Genomic DNA, 25,038 nt, shown 5'->3' with positions numbered 1-25,038 from the left:
TAACACAGATCCGAAGTTGCTAGATGGCAAGCAATGTCTTTATTGTAGCCTTCTGTAGGGGAAACAAACTTGTACTCTATGTCTAACATCATTCTATTTAATTTGGGACAAAATAAAAAATATTATATTGCATGAATCCTTTAACATTTTTTTCTCCAAGGTTGACCAGAAATTTCCTGGCAGAATATAATTTTGGATAAAAAATATTTTAAAAATATAAGAGCCAAATCTTTATTGCCTGATTCTATAACTTAGAATCACTATTCATTATTCATAGTGTCCGTATACTCATACTTAGCAGACCCTGCCTAGCTAGCCCGAAGCATCCCATTTTCTAGCTTTGCCCCAAATTTACCATCTGCCAAATATATAAATGCATGAAATGCCCAAGATATTCGAAAACACATCAGAGAAACTTAAAAATGAAACAATTGATATAACAAGGTGTAGGCTCAGGTGACTCTGGATCCTCCCCCACTTCATCCCACTCCCTGTCCTTACTAAATAAAAGCTGAGAAATCTAGACAGGTTTGAGCTCTATCCCATGTCTTCCCAGGAATTTTAGTGCAGAATAATGTGATAACTTTGACATTCTAAATCTGTAAGTTCTCGGGAAGGAGTCAGGGCAAGGTTTTGGAGACCCTTACTTTCTGTCTTGTCACATACTGAAGTAAGACTTTATCTACCAAGGAAAACTACGATTGGCTCTTCCCATGAGAAGTTCAGTTTATTATCAAAGTATACGTATCTCACCGTATACAACCCTGAGATTCATTTTATTGTGGGCATACTCACTAAATCTATAGAATAATGACCATAACAGTATCAATGAAAGACGTTTGACCAGAGTGTAGAAGACAACAAACTGTGCAAATACAAAAAAAAATAAGTAAGCAATAAATATCAAGAACATGAGATGGAGAGTCCTTGCAAGTGAGTCCATTGGTTGTGCAACATTCCATGAATGGCATTTCAGATTCCTCAGCCCCCATCTTAAAAACAGCATCATAAAGCAGATGGTACACATAAATGTCCAACTGATCAAGGCAGTTTTTAATAGGTGCCATCTGTCTGCCTTCTCAAAATAGACATGGCTAGCATTATTAAACTTGCCTCATAATTTCAATCAGTGATGCCCAGAATTTTTATTCTAGGTATTTTTCCCCAGGTTCAGATTTTGGACAAGGATGAAAATTTGCTCATGCACATTTTAAAATCATTGGTAGAGAATCATGTTGGAACATTCTTACAGCATTTTCCCTTGCAATCACAAGAAATGTAACACTTGTGCTTTCACCTCTTCCCACTATACAGTCTTTCCAGGCGAAGTCACAAAACACTTGCACTTCTAATGTGCTGCATTTGGTGATCACAATGTGTGATTGTGAGTTTTGTTTGCAAAACGAATTGCTTTTTAGTGACTACTGGGCCAGTGGACAAGGGGCATGTTCTTAGCTGTGATTCATTGACGTTAGACAGCTGGGAGATCTTTGACCAGCTTTGCCTCAATCTATATGCTGATTCTGAAAATCAGCTAGCGTATTGTTGCTTGTCATGAGACTGTATCTGCTTATTAGATGATTGTGGATTAGTAAAGCCAGTAGTTTTGTTCCTCAGAAGTTCAATGTACTGTCATTCACCAATTTCAGTTACTTGTTAAGTGTTTCCTCGTGTTTTACTTGCTGTCCGTGCATTTTTGATGACCTATTTCAAGTGGTGAATTCTGAGTGAAAATGGATTTCTTGATATTAGATGTAAATTGCAGGTCAGCTTCAATCCAAATGTCCTTTCCTGACTTAACTTAAAATTTTATAAATTTTTTTTGCCATTCTGGTAACAGTCACGTGTTCAGATTATCCCTACTTTTAAAAAGTGCAAGTTTATCAAATTATGTCACATTTCAGTGTTGTAGCATTAGATTTTTACACAGGTTTCAATCTCCTTAGATCTCTGTCTTTAAGGCTGACGTCAGAACATCATTCAAGAGGGTGAACCCTCACAAGGTGTCAGGCCCTGATGATGCATATGGTAGGGCTCTGAAAACTTGTGCCAACCAAATGGCGGGTGTGTTCAAGGACATCTTCATCTCTCACTGCTGCAGTTGGAGTTTCCCATCTGCTTCAAAAGGGCAACAATCATACCAGTGCTCAAGAAGAGCAGGGTGAGCTACCTCAATGACTGTCACCCAGAGGCGCTCATATCTACTGTGATGGAATGTTTTATTTATTTATTTTTTATTATTTAGTGATACAGTACAGAATAGGCTCTTCTGGACCTTCAAGCCGTGCCACCCCAGCACCCACCTAACAACCCTGATTTAACCTTAACCTAATCACAGGATGCTTTACCATGACCAGTTAACCTACTTGGTAGGTTAACGGATGCTGCCTGACCTGCTGAGTTCATCCAGCTTGTTTGTATGTGTTAACCTACTTGGTATATCTTTGGACAGTGCAAGGAAACCAAGAACGCACAGGCCAAAACCCACAGATTGCACAGGGAGGACGACCAGGAAGACTTCTTACAGATGATGCTGGAATTGAACTCCAAACTCCAGTGCTTTGATCTGTATTAGTGTCATGCTAACCGCAGTGCCCTTTAAGAGCTTGGTCATGGCTAGAATCACATCCTGCTTAACCAAGAACCTGGAAGAGCTGCAATTTGCCTATCTCCACAGTGGATCTACAGCAGATGCAATCTCGCTGGCTCTCCATTTGGCCTTGGATCACCTGGTCAGGCTGCTGTTTATTGACTACAGCTCAGTATTCAGCACTATCATACCTCAGTTTTAATCATCAAATTCCAGACCTTGGGCCTCTGTTCCTTCCTCTGCAACTGGATCCTTGACTTCTTTACTAGGAGACCACAGTTGATTCAAATTGGAAATAACATCTCCTCACTGACCATCAATACAGACAAACCTCAAGGATTCATATTTAGCCCACTGTTCTACTCTTTCAGCACCCATGAATATGTGGCTAGGCACAACTCAAACACCATCTATAAATTTCTGACCACACAACTCTTGTTGGCTGAATTTCATGTAATGAGGCATACAGGAGCTAGATAGATCAGCTGGTTGAGCGTCTTCTTATTGCTACCATCAAGGAGGAAGTTCAGGAGCATGAAGACACACACTCAACGTTTCAGGAACAGCTTCTTCCCCTATGCCATCAAATTTCTGAATGGACAATGAACCCATGAACACTTGCTTCCTCTATATCTTATTTTCATCTCTTTCTGCAGCAACGACCCTGAACTCAGTGTCATTAAGATCAGGGAACTGATTGTGGACTTCACAAACGGGAAGTCAAGGGAACATACACTAGTCCTCATCGAAGGATCAGAAGAGGAAAGGATGAGCAGTTTCAAGTTCCTGGCTGTTAGCATCTCTGAGAATATATCCTGGGCCCAGCATATTGATGCAATTACAAAGAAGGCACTGCAGTGGCTATATTTAATTAGGAGTTTGAAGAGAATTTTTATGTCAACAAAGGCACTTGCAACTTTTTATAGATGTATCATGGGGAGAGCATTCTAACTGGTTGCATCACAGTCTGGTATGGAGGGGCCAGTGCACAGGATCGGAAAAAGCTGCAGAAAATTGTAAACTCAGGCAGCAAAATAGCGGGCACAAGACTCCCCAGCATCCCAGACACCTTCAAATGGCAATGTTTCGAAAAGGCAGCATTGATCGTTAAGAACCTCCATTACCCAAGGTCTACCGTCTTCTTATTGCTACCATCAAGGAGGAAGTACAGGAGTGTGAAGACACACACTCAACTTTTCAGGAACAGCTTCTTCCACTATGCCATCAAATTTCTGAATGGACAATGAACCCATGAACCTTTACTTCCTCTATATCTTATTTTCATCTCTTTCTGTACTATTTATTTATTTTTTTTATGTATATGTATCATAATGTATAGGTTTTTATTATGTATTGCAATGTACTACTGCTGCAGAGCAGCAAATTTCATGACGTCCCAGTGATATTAACCTGATTTTGATTCTTGGAGCCTCAAACTGAAGACTAAATTTGAAGTCTGCTGGATAAGTCTATTGGAGCTCTTTGGGATAGATGGCTCTGCAGTCTTTATGACTGTTGATTACTGCACTAAGTTGGATATGTTGAGTGTAGAAGGTTGAAATGTATCTTCCTTTCCTTAGCTAGTTTCATTCCTTAGCTAACAAAAAGTACACTGCAGATGCTGTGGTCAAATCAAGACATACAAATAAGCTGGATGAACTCAGCAGGTCGGGCAGCATCCGTTGAAATGAGCAGTCAACGTTTCGGGCCAAGACCCTTCGTCAGGACTGAAGAAGGAGGGGGCAGGGGCCCCATAAAGAAGGTGGGGGGAGGTAGGAAAACCAATCAGAGGAAAGATCAAAGGGTGGGGGAGGGGATAGGCAGGAGAGGTGAAGAAAGAATCTAAGGGGAAGTACTATAGGTAGTAGAAGAAGGCAGAATCATGAGAAAGGTGATAGGCAGCTAGAAGAGGAGACAGAGTGAAAGTGGGATGGGGGAAGGGAGAGGGAGGGAATTACCAGAAGTTGGAGAATTCAGTGCTCATACCAAGGGGCTGGAGACTACCCAGACGGTATATGAGGTGTGGCTCTTCCAACCTGAGTTTGGCCTCATCATGGCAGTAGAGGAGTCCATGTATGGACATATCAAAATGGGAATGTGAAGCAGAGTTGAAGTGGGTGGCAACCGGGAGATCCTGTCTGTTGTGGCGGATGGAGCAGAGCTGCTTTGTTTAAGAATCGTGGTTTCCCTTCTGCCGTCATCAACGATGCCCTTACCTGCATCTCCTCCATTTCCCGCACTTCAGCCCTCACCCCATCCTCCCATCACCACAACAGGGACCATGTTCCCCTTGTCCTCACCTACCACCCCACCAGCCTCCAGATCCAGCATATTATCCTCCACAACTTCCACCACCTTCAACAGGACCCCACCAGTAAGGACATCTTTCCCTCTCTACCCCTCTCTGCTTTTCGCAGGGATCATTCCCTCTGCGACTGCCTGGTCCACACGCCCCTCCCCACAGATCTCCCACCTGGTACTTATCCCTGCGAGCGTAAGTGCTGCACCTGTCCCTACACCTCCTCTCTTACCACCATTCAGGGCTCCAAACAGTCCTTCCAGGTGAGGCAATGCTTCACTTGTGAGTCTGTTGGGGTAATCTACTGCATTTGGTGCTCCCGGTGCAGCCTCCTCTACACCGGTGAGACCCGACGTAGATTGGGGGACCGCTTCGTCAAGCACCTCTGCTCCGTACACCACAACAGACAGGATCTCCCAGTTGCTACCCACTTCAACTCTGCTTCACATTCCCGTTCGGATATGTCCATACTTGGCCTCCTCTACTGCCATGATGAGGCCAAACTCCGGTTGGAGGAACAACATCTCATCTACCGTCTGAGTAGTCTTCAGCCCCTTGGTATGAACATTGAATTCTCCAACTTCTGGTAATTCCCTCCCTCCCTTCCCCCATCCCACTTGCACTCTGTCTCCTCTTCTAGCTGCCTATCACCTCTCTCATGATTCTGCCTTCTTCTACTACCCATAGTGCTTTCCCCTTAGATTCCTTCTTCACCTCTCCTGCCTATCCCCTCCCTGCTTCCCCTCCCCCACCCCTTGATCTTTCCTCTGATTGGTTTTCCACCCTCCCCCCACCTTCTTTATGGGGCCCCTGCCCCCTTCTTCTTCAGTCCTGACGAAGGGTCTCAGCCCGAAACATTGACTGCTCATTTCAATGGATGCTGCCCAACCTGCTGAGTTCATCCAGCTTGTTTGTATGTCTTCATTCCTTAGCTAGTGCACAATGTTTTGTAATTGTTTCCTTGTATAGTGCTATATATTTTATTTATTATGTTTTATTTATTGACACCTTTATACACTTTTCTGTCACCTGAAGTGTCTGACAGCGTGCAGCTTTTCTGTTTTTTATTCATTGAAGGCTGAAGGCTGCCCTTTTCTAACCCAACATATAAAACCCTGAAGTTGAAATTCTAAAATCAAGGCAATTCATGCAATCCCAAGATGGGGTTTTTTTGTATATTTTGTAGTCATGGTGTGTTTCTATCAAATGGGACTCATTGAACTTCTGAGCTGAGCACCCATTGTATATCCAGCACTTAGCTCTTTACAGAAGGAAAAATAATAACAGTGATTGTGCACATTGATAGCTTTGTTTCTGTGGTTACTGACATGTTTCATAAGTTAATATTATCTTTCCCAAAATTTCCATGAATGGATTCTATAATATTTATCAGATTGAATTGTTCTGAATCCAGAGGGCAAAAATGAAAAGATAAAGAGAATGGGGGAGGAAACAGAAAAGGTGAACCATTATCACAGATGTACAACAGAGAAATCAAGTTACCTGAAATTGTAGAAATCAGTATTAGAATCATCTGGATGTGGAAGATTTGCTCGACCTCAACTGGCAGTCATGCCTTCCTGCACTGCATTTTTGCAACACTCTTTCTATGTTCTCACTCTCTGTTTCCATTCACTCATTTATCAGATAACCTTTTTTTTTACAGTTTATCTCCATGCTCACCAGATTTCCTTCTGTCAGAGACACCCCACCCTCCTCGCAGTTTAACAAGCTTCTTTTGTCTTCTTTCTAGTTCTGATTAAGGTTCTTTAACCTGAAACATTAACTCTGCTTGTCTTCCCACAGACACAACCTGACCTACTGAGTATGTTTTCACTTTAGATTTCCAGCATCTTTAGTGTTTGATTTTCACTTTGTCTATCTCAGGATTGTGTACTGGAAGCATTGTCCATTTTAATTCATTACATAGACTTCTATTTGCAAAAATTATGCAAAAATGGAAATCTTCCTTTCTTATTGTCATACTTTGAGTGCTGAATTAAAAGTAGAAAACACTCAGTCAGTCAGCAGATAGAATCTACTTCCATCAGAACTGGTAAGGGTCTGTGTTGCATGTTCAGAATATGTACGAGGGGTGATTGATAAGTTTGTGGCCTAAGGTAGAAGGAGTCAATTTTAGAAAACCTAGCATATTTATTTTTCCTACGTTTACACACTTAGTCCAGCAGCCGTGGAGCATACGGGTCCCTTCTTTGTAGAAGTTGGCGTCTTGGACCTCCAGAAGTGGTCCACAGCATGAGGTGATTGATAAGTTTGTGGCCTAAGGTAGAAGGAGATGAGTTATTAACTTCAAACTTTCTGCATTATCACTCAAAGAAAGAGTTGAACTACACGTGCATTCAACGAGAGCTGTTTAACTCATCTCCTTCTACCTGAGGACACAAACTTATCAATCACCCCTGCTGTGGACCACGGGGAGGTCCAAGATGCTCTCTTTACATGCACATCCAGTTCAACTCTTTGAGTGGTAATGCAGAAAGTTTGAAGTGAATAACTCATCTCCTTCTACCCTTGGCCACAAACTTATCAATCACTCCGCTGTGGACCACTTCTACAAAGAAGGGATCCGTACGCTCCACGACTGCTGGACTAAGTGTGTACATGTAGGAGGGGACTATGTTGAAAAATAAATGTGCTAGGTTTTCTAAAATTGACTACCTTAGGCCACAAACTTATCAATCACCCCTCATATAGGGAAAGACTTAATAAGGAGTAAACAAGAAAATTTATACCTTTAGTTTTCTTTTCCCCATTGATTGAGATGTTAGCTTCTCTGTGATGTTACTATATATATTTGCACTTTCCCCATATCCCTTGAGAACAAAGAAAGTAATGGGGTAGAAGGAAGTAATGGGTCAAGTGACAGGGATTACATTCGAAAGCAAAATAGAGGAAAAGGTTGCAAAGGGGAATTACAAGAAATGAATGTTATTTTAACCTCTTGTTTATTTCTTGGTGAACCTTTTTTTGCAAATGTTGAATAACAATTTTAATTGAAATCCAGGAGCTTCATTCGTGTAAATATAGAAACCTAAATATTCCAGAATATAAATGAACTTTTACCATTCAAAAAGGTCCTCAGTTTAGAATTCAATGAGACAGGTATATGTTTAGTTCCTATGGTGCATTACAACTGTAATATGCCTTTTGAATGAACTTTTTTCTTTTTTTTCTTCCCACCACCCCAACTTCTCCCAGCAGCTCAACTGAAAAATCCTTCCATTGGAGGCCAACAGGTATTAGCAAAATGTGATTTGTATTTGTAATTTTGTTTTTGCTTGTAGCTTAGAAATGCAGTTGATAAATTGCATAATAAATTTTCATTGTTGGAAATGTGTGTTGCATGCATTAATTTTAACCTGGCTGCAGCTGTTTGCAGAATTTAATATATCTCTACAGATGGTTATGGGCAATGGGGTAAAGGAAGTTTATCATTTTTTGAACTCAAAATGGGAGGAAGGAAACATCAAAGGTTTCGGTGCCAATTTATGTTCCGTCTTTAAATATGCTGTAGTTACATGTATTTTGGATTTAATCTGTAATTCTTAAAGACTGGTTGCATATCCAAGTCAAAATATTTTACGCTTAATTTGCAGAATAGTAACACTTCCCATTACTTATCATCTTTGGAAGAGTCAATAATGCAGAAGCAATCCTCTTAACGGATTACCTCTCAAGTGAAGAGCCAAATGATTTACAATGTTTATGCGACCTTAGTTTCATTTTTCAATAAGACAGGAGCAGAATTAGCCATTCAGCCCATTGAGTCTGCTGTGCCATTCATTTATTTTCCCTCTTATTCTCCTGTCCCCAGGACCTTTGACCACTTGTTGTGCTTTTTCGTGCCTTGTGATGCATTGGGCAGCTTTTGTTTTGCTGTTTCTGTAAGCATTTGATTGTTTTTTTTATGAGGCTGAGTTGCTAGCTCAAAGCTCAACCCAGCACAGATGGAAAGTGTGCAAGGAGCCAGCCGGATTCGAACCCAGGACCACGTGCCTCGAAGTCCAGTGCTGATGCCACTACACCACCATTGATGCACTTACTAATCATGAACATGTCAAACTCCACTTTAAATATACTCAGTGATTTGGCCTCCATGGTTAACTGTGGCAATGAAGTCCACAGAGTAACATTTCTTTGGGTAAAGTAATTGCTCCTCATCTTGAAATATCCTCTCCATGTCCACTCTCTCTAAGCCTTTCAATATTCAGTAGGTTTCAATGAGACCCCACTCATTCTTCTAAATTCCATCATGGACAGACTCAAAGCCATCAATCACACCCCGTTTGTTAATCCTTTCATTTCTGGGATCATTCTTCTAACTCTCCTCAGGACCCTCTCCAATGCCAGCACATCATTTCTTAGATATGAGGCCCAAAACTGTTCACAATACTCCAAGTGTGTTCTGACCATTACACCCTTGTTTTTGTATTCTGGTCATTTGGAAATTAATGTTCACTTTGCATTGCCTTCTTTGCTATCAACTCTACCTGAAAGTTAACATTTAGGAATCCAGCACCAGAGCTCCCAAGTGCCCTTGCACATCCGATTTCTGAATTCACTCCCCATTTAGAAAATAGTCTGAGCCATTATTCCTTCTACCAAAATGCATGACGATACGCTTCTCTACACTTCTTTGCCCATTCTCCAAATCTGCCCTAGTCCTTTTGTAGACCCCCTGCTTCTTCAACACTACCACCTCTCCATCTATCTTGGTATCATCCACAAATATGAAGACAAAACCATCAATCTCATCCTCCAGGTCATGAGAATATAATGTGAAAAGTAGTAGATCCAAGAACAATAACTCACATTGTTATATATGAGACATTAAATGGTGTGCAGTTCAAAATATCCATCTGCAATGGAGGACGTTAAGCTGGATAGAGTGCAGGAAATCTTCACTAGGATTTTACCAGAACTGGAGAGCTTGAGTTTTAAAAAGAGCTTGAATAGGCTGGGACTTGTTTCCCTGAGGCATAGGATTTTGAGAGGAGTAAATAATGGATGGTCAGTCTTTTTTTCAGGGTATGAGAGTCTAAAAATCAGAATGCATAGATGTAGGGTGAGGGGGGATTTGTTTTAAGTATCAAAGGAGCAACATTGTCACATAGTGTTTGGGTGTAAGGAAGAGCTGCGAGGAGAAGCTACGGAGCTGGGAACAATTATAATGTTTAAGGGACACTTGGCTAAGTCCATGGTTAGAAAAGACCTTGAGGGATATGAGTCAAAATGGGAATAGATCAGATAGCCATCTTGCACAGCGTGGATAAACCATGTAACTCTATAACTCTTAATATTTTTTGCTGGAAAAGGGGGAAGAGATAGAGGAGAGAATGGTTATAGCTTTGAAACAGTAAAGGGCACACTATTCTCCTCAACTCATTGAGGCAAATGTAATAAACAACTTGGATTTAAGACAGGATTGATAGTGACCATTAGGAAAGTAGATTAACTAAAGGTAGGATGGCATGGATTTTTTAAGACTTAGCAAATTGTGGTTAACCAACTCTACAATTTTATGATGAGCTAACAGATGCTGAGAGTAATGTAGCTGATGTAAACCTTAAAAATGCTGATGACAAAGTGCAATATTACAAACGGATCAGAAGAGTTGAAGCTCATTACATAAGGCACATTGGTAGCATGACAATGAGCTAAAAACAGAAAATGCTGAAGGCACTCAGCAGGTCAAGACAGCAGCTGTGGAAGTGACAGTCCCACACCTAAAACTATTTCTTTTTCCACCAATGTTACTCACCTGATCATTCCTAGAACTTGCATTTTTTAGTTCCAGTTTCCACTATTTTTAGTTTATTTTACTTACAGCATCTTGAAAGTGCAGTAGGATAAGCTGCAGATGGAAGAGAGTCATGAAGAATGTTTTTTCAGGCTAGCTAGGTAAAAGTGAATAATGGTGTTCTCCAGGCATCAGTACTAGAATCATTTCTTCTTCTTGATCCACACTTGGGTGGATGTGGGGTGAGAAGAAAGAGCCACAATTTGTAAATTTGCCCATGTGAAAAATTTGCAGTATTTTGACTTGTGAATGTGATATTCATAACATGAAATAAACAGTCTGAAGTAATGGACTGATGCATAACAAATGAAGTTAATGTAGAAAAGTATCATATAATTTAAAATGAGGAAAGGCAATATAGGTTGAAAAATACTGTTCTAAAAAGATTTTAGGAGAAGAAGGACCTGAGTGTTGGTGTGCACAAATCACTGAAAGTGGCAGAGCAAGTTGAGAAACCAAGTGATATGGCATCAATACCATTGGACTTTATCAAAAAAGGCAGAGTGCAAGAGAAGGGAAGCTTTGATGATCTGATGGTCTACCCTAAAGCGAAATACTGTTTTCAATTCTGGTCATCACAAGAATGGTTTCTGGAGTAAAAGATTAACGCTACAATGATAGATGAGAGAGGCAAAGTTCTTTTTTCTTTGGAGAAAAAGAGGCTAGGGGAAGATTATGCAGAGTATGTAAAATGATGAGAGGTTTGGAGAGAGTGGAAGGTCTGTTTGCTTTGGTGGAGTTGTTGAGGACGAGGTCATAGGGACAAAAGGGGAAGCAAATAAAATAATGTTTTTATGCATTCTATGATTGGAATTTGACTGACATGCTTGCAGGTGTGATGGAGGCAGATTCCATTGTGTCTTTTAAGAGGAAACAGGATAAGTGTCTGCTGAAGAAAACTTGCCAAAGGTATAAAGAAAGATGGGTGGCTGTATAGATTTAAGTTGCTCTTCCTTCTGCTAGCCTGCAGGTCACCCTTGGCCAAGGTGTAGCACCTGCTTAGAATCCTGATCAGGGTCCTGTGAAGCCATCTGAGCAGATGGTGGATGGTCATATGAACAGCTGGCGCATATCAGCAAGTTCTGGTTATGTGACCACTGACACCAGGAAGACAATCTCTGACGAGTGTTGATAATGGCTGGGGTCACCTGTCTTGTAAAAACAATGGCCAGAAGAAGGCAATAGCAAACTACTTAAGTAGAAAAATATGCCAAGAACAATCATGATCACATACATCATACAATGCAGCTCTGTGTAAAAATCCTCTACCTGACATTCCCCCACCTCTATAGTTTCCTACAATCAACTTAAAATTATGCACTGCTGTATTAGCCATTTCTGCCCTGGGAAAACAACTCTGGCTGTCCACTAGATCTATGCCTCATCACCTTGCACACTTCGAACAAGTCACTTTTCATCTTACTTTGCTCAAACTATCCTCATAAGACATGCTCTCTAATTCAGAATCCTGGTAAATCTTCTCTGCATCTTCTCTAAAGCTTCCACATCCTTAAAAGGAGGTAACCAGAACTCTGTGTGTAGTCTAACTAGGGTTTTATAGAACTACAACATTACCTCATGGCTCTTAAACTCAATCCCCTGAAGTACACTGAGCTGTAGCTCCTTAAGGACTGTGTTAAAGAACTGGAGCTGCAGCTGAATGCTCATACAAGCAAATCAGGAGGTGATAAATAGGAGCTACAGGGAGTTTATCACCCCTAAGTTGCAGGAGGCAGGTACCAGGGTGACTGTCAGGAGAGGGAAAGGGTATAGGCTGCCAATGCAGAGTACCCTTGTGGCCATTCTCCTCAATAATAAGTATGCTGATTTGGATACTGTTGGGGGAACGACCTACCAGGTGTAGATGCAGCTACCAGGTCTCTGACGCAGTCTGACTCCACGACTCAGAAGGGAAGAGTGCAGTAGTGATAGGGGATTCCATACTCAGAGGAGTGGAAAGCAGATTCTGTAGATGTGAAAGAGACTCCTGGATGGTGTGTTGCCTCCCAGGTAGGTACCAGGGTCAGGGATATCTCATATCAGATCCATGACATTCTGAAAGGGGAGGGTGAACAGCCACAAGTCATGGTACATATTAGTACCAATGACATACAGTACTGAAGTAATTTTATATATTGCACTGTACTGCTGTCACAAAAAACAAGCCAAATTTCATAATTTCATGTGAGTGATGATAAACCTGATTCTGATGAGGGTCTCTATTGTGGACTGAGAGTGGAAAGGGGGCAAAGAGAGAGAAATCAGTTAAGGATAAAGGGAGGGGAGGGGAGAGGAGAGGGAGAGAGAGCACAGAGAGGTATTATGTAATGACCAATAAATCAGTTGTTTGGGATCAAATGACCTTGCCTTGTATCTCAGGTCTGGGTGTGTCTGCACCAGCACCAACCCACTGCAAACACACCCAGCTGTGAGACACCATGCAAGTCATTAAATTTCTAATAGCTAGAATCCTATCAGATTTACAAATTCGCTCTCTGCTCCACGTTGACAAATGCAGTCTTACCTACCCTAGTTATATATATGCCTATGATCTTTGCACAGTACTGTAGGTAGGAAAAGAGAGGAAGTACTAAAGAGAGAATATAAGGAGTTAGAAAGCTGTAAGGCAGGACCTCCAGAGAAGTAGTAATCTCTGGACTGCTGCCTATGCTATGTGATAGTGAGGGTAAAAATGGGATAATTTAACTGATGAATGCATGCTGAAGATTTGGGGCAGGGGCATTCCAAATTTCTGGATTATTGCTATCCCTTCTGGGGAAGGTACGACCTGTACAAAAAGGATGGGTTACACCTGAACCAGAGGGAAACTAATATCCTTGTAGGCAGGTTTGCTAGAGCTTTTGAGGAGGGTTTAAACTAATTAGACAGGGATGTGGGAACTGGATTGATAAGGCTGAGGATGGGACAGTTGGTTTAAAAGCAGAAGCAGTGTGTGATGACATTTTAAGGGAAAACAGGCAGATAATTGGGCAAAATTGCAGTCAATGGGATGAGTTGAAGGTTAACATGGGGGAAAATCATAAAGGGTACAGGATTGAAGAAGCTATATTTGAGTGCATACAGTCTACAGAATAAGGTAGATGATCTTGTAGCACAGTTGGAGACTGGCAGGTGTGACATGACTATCTCTGAGTTATCACTGTAAGAAGACCATAGTTGGGAGCTTAACATCCAAGGATGCACATTGTATAGAAAGGACAGGCAGGTAGGCAGAAGTGACGGGGTGGCTCTGTTGGTGAAGAATGAAATCAAATCCTTAGAAAGAGTGACATAGGATTGGAATATATGGAATCCTTGTGGGTAGAGTTAAGAAACTACTAAGATAGCAGGAGTTTGATGGGAGTTAAATACATGTGTCTGAACAGTAGCCAGGACATGGGCTACAAATTACAATGGGAGATAGAAAAAGCATGTAAAAAGGGTAATGTTGTAATAATCATTTGAAATTACAATATGCAAGTAGATTCTGAAATTCCCAAGAGAGGGAATTTGTAGAATGCCTACCAGGTGCCTTTCTACCGCAGCTTGTGGTTGACCCCACTAGGGGAATGGCAATTCTGGATTGGGTGTTACGTAGTGACCCAGATTTGAATAGGGAGCTTCAAGTAAAGGAACCGTAAGAAGACAGTGATCATAAAATGATAGAATTCACACTACAGTTAGGGAAGGAGAAGCTAAAACTGCATATATCAATATTAGTGGATTAAAGGGAATTACAGAGGCATGAGGAAGGAGATGGCCAAATAAATGGTGGATGAACTTAGTAAATTTTTTTTTGTCTTCATTGTGGAAGATGCTAGCAGAATGCAAGCAATGCCAGAGTGTCAGGAGCAGAAGCGAGTGTCATTGCTATTACTAATAAGAAGGTACTTGGGAAGGTGAAAAGTCTGATGGTAGATAAGTCACCTGTACCAAATGGAGTACACTGCAGCGTTCTGAAAGTGGTAACTGAAGAGATTGTGGAGACATGAATAATGTTCTTTCAAAAATCACTGGATTTTGGAATGGTTTTGGGGGACTGGAAAATTCCAAATGTCATTCCACTCCTTAACAAGGGAGTGAGGCAGAAGAAAGGAAGTTATAGGCCAGTTAACCTGACTTCAATGGTTTCAAAGATATTGGACTCTATTATCAAGGATAAGGTTTCAGGGCTCTTGGAGGCATATGGTAAAATAGGCCAAAGTTAGCATGGTTTTCTCATGGGGAAATCTTGCCTAACAAATCTGTTAGAATTCCTTGAGGAAATAACAGGCAGAATAGACAAAGGAGAGTTGGTGGGTATGATTTATTTGGATTTTCAAAAGGCCTTCCTTTGACAAAGTGCCACACATGAAGCTGCTTAACAAGATAGGAGCCCATGGTATTAAAGATACTAGCATGGATAGAAGATTGCTGACTGGCAGGAGGCAAACTGTGGGAATTATGCAGGCTTTTTCTGGTTGGTTGCCAGTGACTAGTGCTGTGTTGTAGGGGTTGATGTCAGAACCGCTTCTTTTCATGTTGTATGTCAATTATTTGGATGAAGGAATGGATATATTTGTGGCCATGTTTTCAGATGATATGAAGATGGGTGGAGTGGCAGGTAGTTTTGAGGAGAAGTGTGTCTGCAGAAGGACATAGGCAGATCGGGGGAATGGGCAAAGGCATGGCAGATGGAATATAGTGGCATAGCTCAAATACCATATGTAAATTTGCTGGTGATATAACCATTGTTGGTAGAATCTCAGGTGGTGACAAGAGGGTATATAGGAGTGAGATATGCCAACTAGTGGAGTGGTGCCGCAGCAACAACCTGGCAGTCAATGTCAGTAAGACAAAACAGCTGATTGTGGACTTCAGGAAGGGTAAGACAAAGGAACACATAACAATCCTCATAGAGGGATCAGAAGTGGAGAGAGTGAACAGTTTCAAGTTCCTGGGCGTCAAGATCTCTGAGGATCTAACTGGTCCTAACATATCAATGTAGCTATAAAGCAGGCAAGGCAGTGGCTGTACTTCATTAGGAGTTTGAAGAGATTTGGCATGCCAACAAATACACTCAAAAACTTCTATAGATGTTTTACCGGAAGGATATTAATAAGGTTGAAAGAGTGCAGAGAAGGTTTACAAGGATGTTGCCGGGACTTGAGAAACTGAGTTACAGAGAAAGGTTGAATAGGTTAGGACTTTATTCCCTGGAGTGTAGAAGAATGAGGTGAGATTTGATAGAGGTATATAAAAGTATGATGGGTATAGATAGAGTGAATACAAGCAGGCTTTTTCCACTGAGGCTAGGGGAGAAAAAAACCAGAGGACATGGGTTAAGGGTGAAGGGGGAAAAGTTTAAAGGAAACATTAGGGGTGGGCGTCTTCACACAGAGTGGGAGTGTGGAATGAGCTGCCAGATGAAGTGGTAAATGCAGGCTCACTTTTAACATTTTAAGAAAAACTTGGACAAGTACATGGATGAGAGGTTTATGGAGGGATATGATCCAGGTGCAGATCAGTGGGACTAAGCAGAAAAATGCTTTGGCACAGCCAAGAAGGGTCAAAAGGCCTGTTTCTGTGCTGTAATGTTTATGGTTCTATGTACCGTGGAGAGCTTTCTGACAGGCTGCATCACTGTCTGGTATGGGGGTGGGTGGGTTGGGCTACTGTACAGGACTGTAAGAATCTGCAGAGGGTTGTAAATCTAGTTGGCTCCATCTTAGGTACTAGCCTATAAAGTATCCAGGACATCTTCAGGGAGCGGTGTCTCAGAAAGGCAGCGTCCATTATTAAGGACCTCCAGCACCCAGGGCATATCCTTTTCTCACTATTACCATCAGGTAGGCTATACAGAAGCCTGAAGGCACACACTCAGCGATTCAGGAACCGATTCTTCTCCTCTGCCATCCTATTCTTAAATGGACATTGAACCCTTGGACACTACCTCACTTTTTTAATATGCACATTTTTAAAATCTATTCAATATATGTATACGGTGATCGATTAATTTATTTATTTAAATTTCTCTTCTATATTATGTATTGCATTGAACTGCTGCTGATAAGTTAACAAATTTTACGTCACATGCCAGTGATTATAAACCTGATTCTGATTCTGAAAGTGTAGGGAAGTGTATTGTCATGTTCTTTGGCAGAAGGAATAAAGCTGTGCATTATTTTCTAAATGGGGAGACAGTTCAAAACTCAGCAGTGCAAACGGACTTGGGGATCCTCATGCAAGATTCCCTAAAGGTTATTTGCAGTTTGAGTCAGAGGTAAGGAAGGCAAATACAATGTTAGCATTCATTTCAAGAGGACTAAAATACAAAAGTAAGGGTGTTATGCTGAAGTTTTATAAGACATTGGTCAGAGTGCTCTTGGACAATTGTGTTCTTTGAACAACCTCCACATTTTCCTTATACATTTTCCTAAATACATCTGTTCCCAATTTACGCTCCCAAGTTCTTTCCTAATAGTATCATAATTCGCTAATACCATCTGCTTCTATCCCTGTCCAAGGCTATACTAAATTTTATGGAGTTTTGGTCACACAAAACGCTTACCCACTGAGAGATTTGTAATCTCCATATCCTGTGCTTCATTTCTAATTCTTCTGAATGAGCCAAGGATTTCCATGAGTTAGTGGCATATTGCATCTTTTCAAAGCAACTTGCATCAGCACTGGAAATCTTTGCCCCTTGTAGCTGAAAGTAGGTCTTTGATGCTGGAGATTTTGGTCTGGGAGAAAAACTGTGTGATCTGCTCCACAGCAGTAATTGTTCTCTGCTTCTGAAAGGACATTGAATGCAAAGTCATCCTTTTTTCTTTTCAACAGTGAATGATGAGTTGGAACTTGCCTCTGGGAATATATAAATGTAAGCATTATCCACATTCTGCAGCTTTATTTCTGAGGCCTGGTGATCTTGGTTCTGGAATCTACAAACCCCATTTCCAGAAAAGTTGGGATATTTTCCAAAATGCAGTAAAAGCAAAAATCTGTGATATGTTAATTCACGTGAACCTTTATTTAACTGACAAAAGTACAAAGAAAAGATTTTTAATAGTTTTACTGACCAACTTAATTGTATTTTGTAAATGTACACAAATTTAGAATTTGATGGCTGCAACACACTCAACAAAAGTTGGGACAGAGGCATGTTTACCATTGTGTTATATCACCTTTCCTTTTAATAACACTTTTTAATCGTTTTGGAACTGAGGATATTAATTGTAGTAGATTTGCAATTGGAAATTTTGTCCATTCTTGCTTGATATAAGGCTTCAGCTGCTCAACAGTCTGGGGTCTCCGTTGTCTGATTCTCCTCTTCATGATGCGCCATACATTTTCAATAGGCGATAGATCTGGACTGGCAGCAGGCCAGTCAAGCACACGCACTCTGTGTCTACAAAGCCACTCTGTTGTAGCCCATGCAGAATGTGGTCTGGCATTGTCCTGCTGAAATAAGCATGGACATCCCGGGAAGAGACGTCGCCTTGATGGCAACATATGTCTCTCTAAAATCCTAATATACGCCTCAGAATCAATGGTACCTTCACATACATGCAACTCACCCACGCCGTGGGCACTGATGCACCCCCATACCATCACAGATGCTGGCTTTTGCACCTTTCACTGATAACAATCAGGATGGTCGTTTTCATCTTTGGCACGGAGAACTCGACGCTCGTTTTTTTCCGAAAACTAGCTGAAATGTGGACTCATCTGACCACAGCACACGGTTCCACAGTCTTTCAGTCCATCTGAGATGAGCTCGGGCCCAGAGTACTCGCCGACATTTCTGCATAGAGTTGATGTAAGGTTTCCTCCTTGCATAATACAGTTTCAAGTTGCATTTCTGGATGCAGCGACGGACTGTGTTAAGTGACAATGGTTTTTCGAAGTACTCCCGTGCCCAGGTGGCTATAATTGTCACAGTAGCATGACGGTTTCTTAGGCAGTGCCGCCTGAGGGCTCAAAGATCACGCGCATTCAACAGTGGTTTCCGACCTTGCCCTTTATGCACTGAGATGTCTCTGAATCTTTTCACAATATTATGTACTGTAGATGTTGAAAGACCTAAATTTTCTGCATTCTTGCGTTGGGAAATGTTCCGTTTGAACTGACCAACAATTCTCTCACGAATTTTGGCCCAAAGGGGTGAGCCACAACCCATTCTTTCTTGCAAAGACTTTTAATAACTTTGATGGATGCTAGTTTTATACCCAGTCATTATACCTCACCTGCTACCAACTAGCCTGCTTAATGTGGAGTCTTCCAAACCAGTGTTACTTGAATATTCTGTGCACTTTTCAATCTTACTTTAACTCTGTCCCAACTTTTGTTGAGTGTGTTGCAGCCATCAAATTCTAAATTTGTGTATATTTACAAAATACAATTAAGTTGGTCAGTAAAACTATTGAAAATCTTTTCTTTGTACTTTTGTCAGTTAAATAAAGGTTCACGTGAATTAACATATCACAGATTTTTGTTTTTATTGCATTTTGGAAAATATCCCAACTTTTCTGGAAATGGTGTTTGTAGTAGCAGTAAAATTGGTCCACTACTGACAAACATGTTTCAAGTCCTCAATACTGGAATCCCGGACTAAAAGCACTCCATCTCAATCTCTTCTTTTCAAAATGGTCTGTTATAAGTACATCTGACCAGTTCATCTCTTCAGTACCTTGATTAAAATTTGTCAACACATCTGGAAAGTGTCTAAGGATATTTTCATATAATAAAATAATTATAGTGGTAGTTTGATGCAAGGCATCTGTGCAAATAGCTAAGTATCAATTACTGTCTACAAATATATAAATTCTCAATTATTGCCAGCTTTTTTTGTTTAAAAATTCTGGACATTGTTGCACCAAATCTAAGAAACAGAAGTCATGTTACATCTTCAAATTAGCTTAAATTTTATTTGAAAATTGGTAATACTGGAAGTTAATGGAAATTTTATTGCCCTTTCAGAGAAGTTAAAGTTCTACCATTTTGTGGTTTACAATTCAGAGTATTTGCTTAGAAAGAAGTATTTGTTTTAAGAAAATGGAAGGAAGTAGATATATGTATTTGTTTTTGATAACTAAACCATGTTAGGCATTTCTGTGCATTTAGTAATTTTCTAGACTAAGGCATCGAAGTACTGAAGAAGGTTTAACCTTTAAATTGTTATGATTGAAACAAGGAAATTAAATACATTATTTTGTCCAACATTTAGAAGTTTGACTAATGTAAGATATTCAATTTAAATTCTAAAGGTAGTGCTTCAGTAACCTAATTTATAGTGCATAATCATTAATCAGATCAGGTATTTTAGTTTGTACCACTATATACACAAATTTTGAAATGACTTTAAAACATGTATTCAGAATTCCTTCTGTAATAATGAAATAATTTCAAAATATATTGATCATGGTTGCAATATTTTCTAACCCCTGCAAAAGTTAAGGCAGAGAATCTAAAAAAGGGAGCAAAATATGAATGGAGTCATAGTTATACAACAGGGAAATAAGGCTGTTTATTCATTTAATTTTCAGTGTTTTTAAAAGTCATTTCAATAAATAGCTAAGTACCATGGGACTTCAAAGACAGATATTTTGTTGTAATGCATTTGTTCATTTTCAATTGAAATTAAAGCACATGTTTTCTACATATCCCATGATATTTTATTTTCTCTTAAGAGGTGTATTACCAAAACACTCCGTCCATCTGCTCCTGGTCCGGCCCCCCTGTCAAATTTTAGAACCCTTTGTGGCCCTCAAGTCAAAAAGTTTGCCCACCCCTGTTCTAGCTTAAAGGGGCAATTCTTATCTTTAGATGGTAACATCTGTTTCTTAATTCTCTCACAAATAGAAGTATTCTCTCCATATCCATTCTATCAAGATCACATAGGATCTTATGTGAAAATCAAATCACTATGCAGTCTTCTAAATTACTTTGGATTGCCCATCCAACCTTACCACATAAAACAGCCCACACATACGAAGTGTCATCCAGTAAATCTGAACTGCTTCCAACATATTAACATCTTTAAATAAGTGCAACAGATGTGCTCTCATTAAATTTGCACATAACTGAAACATGACATCCCTACTTGTGTATTCAATTCCCCGAGCTGTGTATAATAATGTCCTGTTAGCTTTCCTAATTAAATTAAGAAAGATTTTATTTTAATTATTGCCTACTCGCCTTCTGCAAATTATGTACCAGGACACTCAATTTCCTCTGCATTCAGAGCTCTGCAGTCTTCTCCTTTTTATGGTTGTTTTTAATCTACTGTACCAAAATGGACAATTGCACATTTTACTTGTTCACTATTTGGGGAAGCTTTGTGCAGCATAACATTGTGGAAGAAGTAGAGAAAACAACTGAGAATCATCCTTGAAGGTGGAGGTTTGTTGCATTCATAAATGTCCCCAGAGTGACACTTGTGAAGTAATTTCAACCTGCAGTATATGTTTGAGCATAATATAAAGTAGATGGTCATCCAGCAAACTGTCCTTAAATCCTCGGTGAGTGGCACTCAAGCGGGTTCTCAACAACTAATATCAGTGATAATGGCACTTTTTTGGAATGCAGTTTGATGACTGCTGTGAAGGACAAAAAGTGCGCAGCTTGAGTGCTCATAGAGGATTCTACAATTGAGTTGCAAATAGGAATTTAAGCATGAAACCAAAATGAATCCACCATTATGTATTTTCTTCTGTGGCCCCAGAAAAAAGACAAAGACAAATAGAATACAGAAACAGTCCTTTCAGAGTGATTCATCCACATCAACAAGTTCCATTTACTTGCATGTGGCTCCCATCCCTCTAAACCTTTCCTATTCATTTACCTGTTCAAGTATCATTTACATGCTGAAATTATACATTGAAATTTTTCCACTGGCAGTTTGTTCCATACACCCACCCATCGCCCTCAATGTTGTAAAACTTGCCCTTAGATCCCCCTTGAATGTTTCTCTTTCACCGGTCATCTATGCCCTAAAGTTTCAAACTTCCCTATTCTGGGTAAAAGATAGTGAGTATTTTTCCTATCTCAAAGTTCTAAGCATGATTATTATTAAAGTATGTATATTTTATACAGCCTTGAGATTCATCTCCTTTTTGACAACCACAAAACAAACTTTATAACCCATTTTTAAAAAAAGACTATCAAACATCCAATGTGCAGAGAGAGAAAAGAAAACAAATCATGCAAACAATAAAAGTAAGCAAATAGCATTCAAAACTAAAGTTTACAAAAGTGGATCCACAGACATGAAGCCAAGCATCACTGCAGCTAAAGCAGGCCACAGCCTCAGTTCGGTGCAGACTCGAGTAAACTAACTATGTCTCTCATCATTTTATAAACCTCAATAAGATTACCCTTCAGTGTCCTTTGATGATTGGAAGGTGCTGAATAATTTTAAATGGATGTAGAGGCAGGTGTAATAACCAAAAAAAATTCATGTGGGGACAGATGACATGAACAAAACGAATAGAGTATGTACAGTTAGATTCAGGATACAGACAATTATAAAGTCAACTTCAATAATTGCCTGAGGTACTTGTATTGCCAATTGCTAAGGAGCAGAGTTGTAGAAGATACGACCCTGGGTATGTACCATGGATATGAGTTTTGTTCTTTGGCAGGAGAAGCCGATTCAAGACAATCAGTGCATGATGGCCTGTCTTGTAAAAGCTGAGACCTTATGGGGTGCACTAGTATTGGTGGAAAGTAGTTTGACACAAATGTGAGTGACCTGTCATGCCGCAAACTGAAGAGCAGTTTATGTTAAAAGTAACATCCGACCACAATATAATCAATGAAATACTTTTAAAGTTTTGTTACATTGGTATATTCAAAAATGCAGTGGTTGATGAGCAAAGTCAGATCCTAAACCCAGTCTGTTGGTTAAACACATGAGATTCTACAGTTGCTGGAAATCTTGAGCCACGTGGACAAACTGTTGGAAGTCCAGTCCTGATGAAGAATCTCAGTCCGAAACATTGACAGTTTACTCCCCTCCAGAATATTACTTTTTTTTGGATGTTAATCACTGAATAGATATTGGGTTACAAAAGCTGGACTAACTCTCTTTCTCAAGAAGATAGTATCTTTTACATCTACCTGAGAGAGCTTCTATTTAATTTCACATCTGATAAGAACATTCCATCGTTCAAAGTGGCATTCCCTTAATGCTGTACAATATTAAAACATCAATAGACTTTGGACCTCAGATTTCTGGGCTAGAACTTCAACTCTTGACCTTATCTTTCCAGTGAGAATAACACCCATTGTTCCATGGCTGAGAGATATAGAGTCATAGAAAAGTACAGCACAGCAACAGGCCCCTTGGCCCATCTAATCAGAGCTGGACCATTTAAGCAGCTTACTCCTATCAAGCTGCACCAAGACTTCCATACCCCTACCAACCATGTACCATTAACATTGAAATCAAGCTGGCATGCGCCACTACCAGTGGCAGCTCGTTCCAGTCTCACAACCCTCTGAGTGAAGAAGTTTCCTCATGTTCCCGTAAACTTTTCACCTTTTGCTCATATGCGCTCCTTGACCTCTAGCTGTAGTCCAACACAACCTCAGTGGAAAAAGCCATGCTTGCATTTATCCTATCTATTGTATCTCTCTATCAAATCTCCTCTCAATCTTCTACGTTCTGAGGAATAAGGTCCTAACCTATTCAAGCTTTCCTTTAACTCAGGACCTCCAGACCTGGAAACATCCTTGTAAATTTTCTCTGTACTCTTTCAACTCCATTTACATCTTTCCTGTAGATAGGTGACCAAAACTACACACAATGCTCTATATAGGCTTCACCAATGTCTTATACAATCTCAACATAACATCCCATCTCCTGTACTCAATACTTTGATTTATGAAGGCCAATGTGCCAAAAGCTTTCTTTACAACCCTATCTACCTGTGACACCACTTTCAAAGAATTATAGATGTGTATTCCCATATTCCTTTATTCTACTGCATTCTTCAGTGCTCTACTGTTCACTGGGTAAGACCTACCCTGGTTGGTCTTACCGAAATACAACAACACCTCACACTTGTTTGCATTAAATTCCTTCTTTCCATTTTTCTAGCTGGTCTAGATGCCAATGCAAGCCATGATGGCCTTCCTCATTGTCCACTACACCCCCCAGTCTTGGTGTCATCCACAAATGTGCTGATCCTGTTAATCACATTATCATTCAGATTTTTGATGTAGATGATAACAACAGATCCAGCACTGACCCCTGCGGCTCTCCATTAGTCTCAGGCCTCCAGTCAGAGAGGCAGCCATTTACTACCACTCTCTGGCTTCACCCACAAAGCCAATGTCTAATCAAATTTACCACCTCATTTTAAATGCCAAGTGACTGAACCACATAAGGTCTTTCTGACAAATATTATGGCTCAGTTGTGCATCAGTTTTTCATCGTGTGTATTTTGAAAGCATATGATTTCCTTTTAGGTTAGTCTGTTTTCACGTAGTTCCTAATATTCTTTTCTGCAACATTTTACCATTTAATAACATGTCAAGAAGGTAAATGCAATGCAAAAGACAACTTGTGCAAATACAAAAAGAAATGAATAATAATAATAATAATAAATAAATAAGCAATAAATATCGAGTACATGACATGAAGAGTCCTTGAAGGTGGCTGAGGGAATATTTCAGTGGTGAGGCAAAAGTTCAAGAGCTTGATGTTTGAGGGATAGTGACTGTTCCTGAACCTAGTGGTGTGAGTCTAAGGCTCCTGTACCTTCTTCCTGATGACATCGGCGAGAAGAGAGTGCGTCCTAGGTGATGGGGGTCCCTGATGAAGGATGCGGCTTTCCTGCGACAGTGTTTCATGTAGATGTACTCAATGGTACTCGATGACTGGACGGTAACCACTACTTTTTATAGGATTTTCCATTCAAGGGCATTGGTGCTTCCTTCCATACCAGGTTGCAATGCAGCCAGTCAATATACACTCCAATACAGATGTATAGAGGTTTCTCAAAGTTTTAGAGGTCATGCTGGATTGCCGCATACTCCCAAGATCTCCTAAGTAGTAGTCAGTCATGTGTATGGTTGAATAACAATTAAGCTTGAACTATTTCATGACTATTAAAAATTAAATCAAAGATTGCCTATGTTGATATTCAGCCTAAAGATACTCCAGCTTATTGTAGCATTAGTCACATTGAGAAGATATGTGTGATTCTCATCCTGTAATTCATTAAGTAATTTGTGCCATCATAGCACTTAATCCTTGAAATTACTTTAACTATCCCTGGGTTGGGAGGGAAAAAATCAATCAGAATTCCCATTCCTGATTACTTTCTAGTGATTCTTCGT

General features: G+C 40.1%; 1 protein-coding gene across 6 annotated transcripts in view; it reads left to right on the top strand.

Annotated features, from left to right (window-relative positions):
- The window catches only part of pkp4 (plakophilin 4), a 185,508-nt gene that overhangs the window by 61,312 nt on the left and 99,158 nt on the right, over nucleotides 1–25,038 (top strand). For 4 of the 6 annotated variants that reach the window (XM_059966497.1, XM_059966499.1, XM_059966501.1 and 1 more), the window contains one exon: nucleotides 8,109–8,146. In XM_059966497.1, coding sequence (XP_059822480.1) covers nucleotides 8,109–8,146 — 38 coding nt within the window. The remainder of the gene's footprint in view (nucleotides 1–8,108; nucleotides 8,147–25,038) is intronic. The other 2 variants (XM_059966500.1, XM_059966498.1) reach the window with 1 other exon arrangement.

The sequence above is a fragment of the Hypanus sabinus genome, chromosome 4 (assembly GCF_030144855.1).
Source record: "Hypanus sabinus isolate sHypSab1 chromosome 4, sHypSab1.hap1, whole genome shotgun sequence".
NCBI classification, from domain to species: domain Eukaryota; kingdom Metazoa; phylum Chordata; class Chondrichthyes; order Myliobatiformes; family Dasyatidae; genus Hypanus; species Hypanus sabinus.
This window is presented reverse-complemented; position numbering and strand designations above follow the sequence as displayed.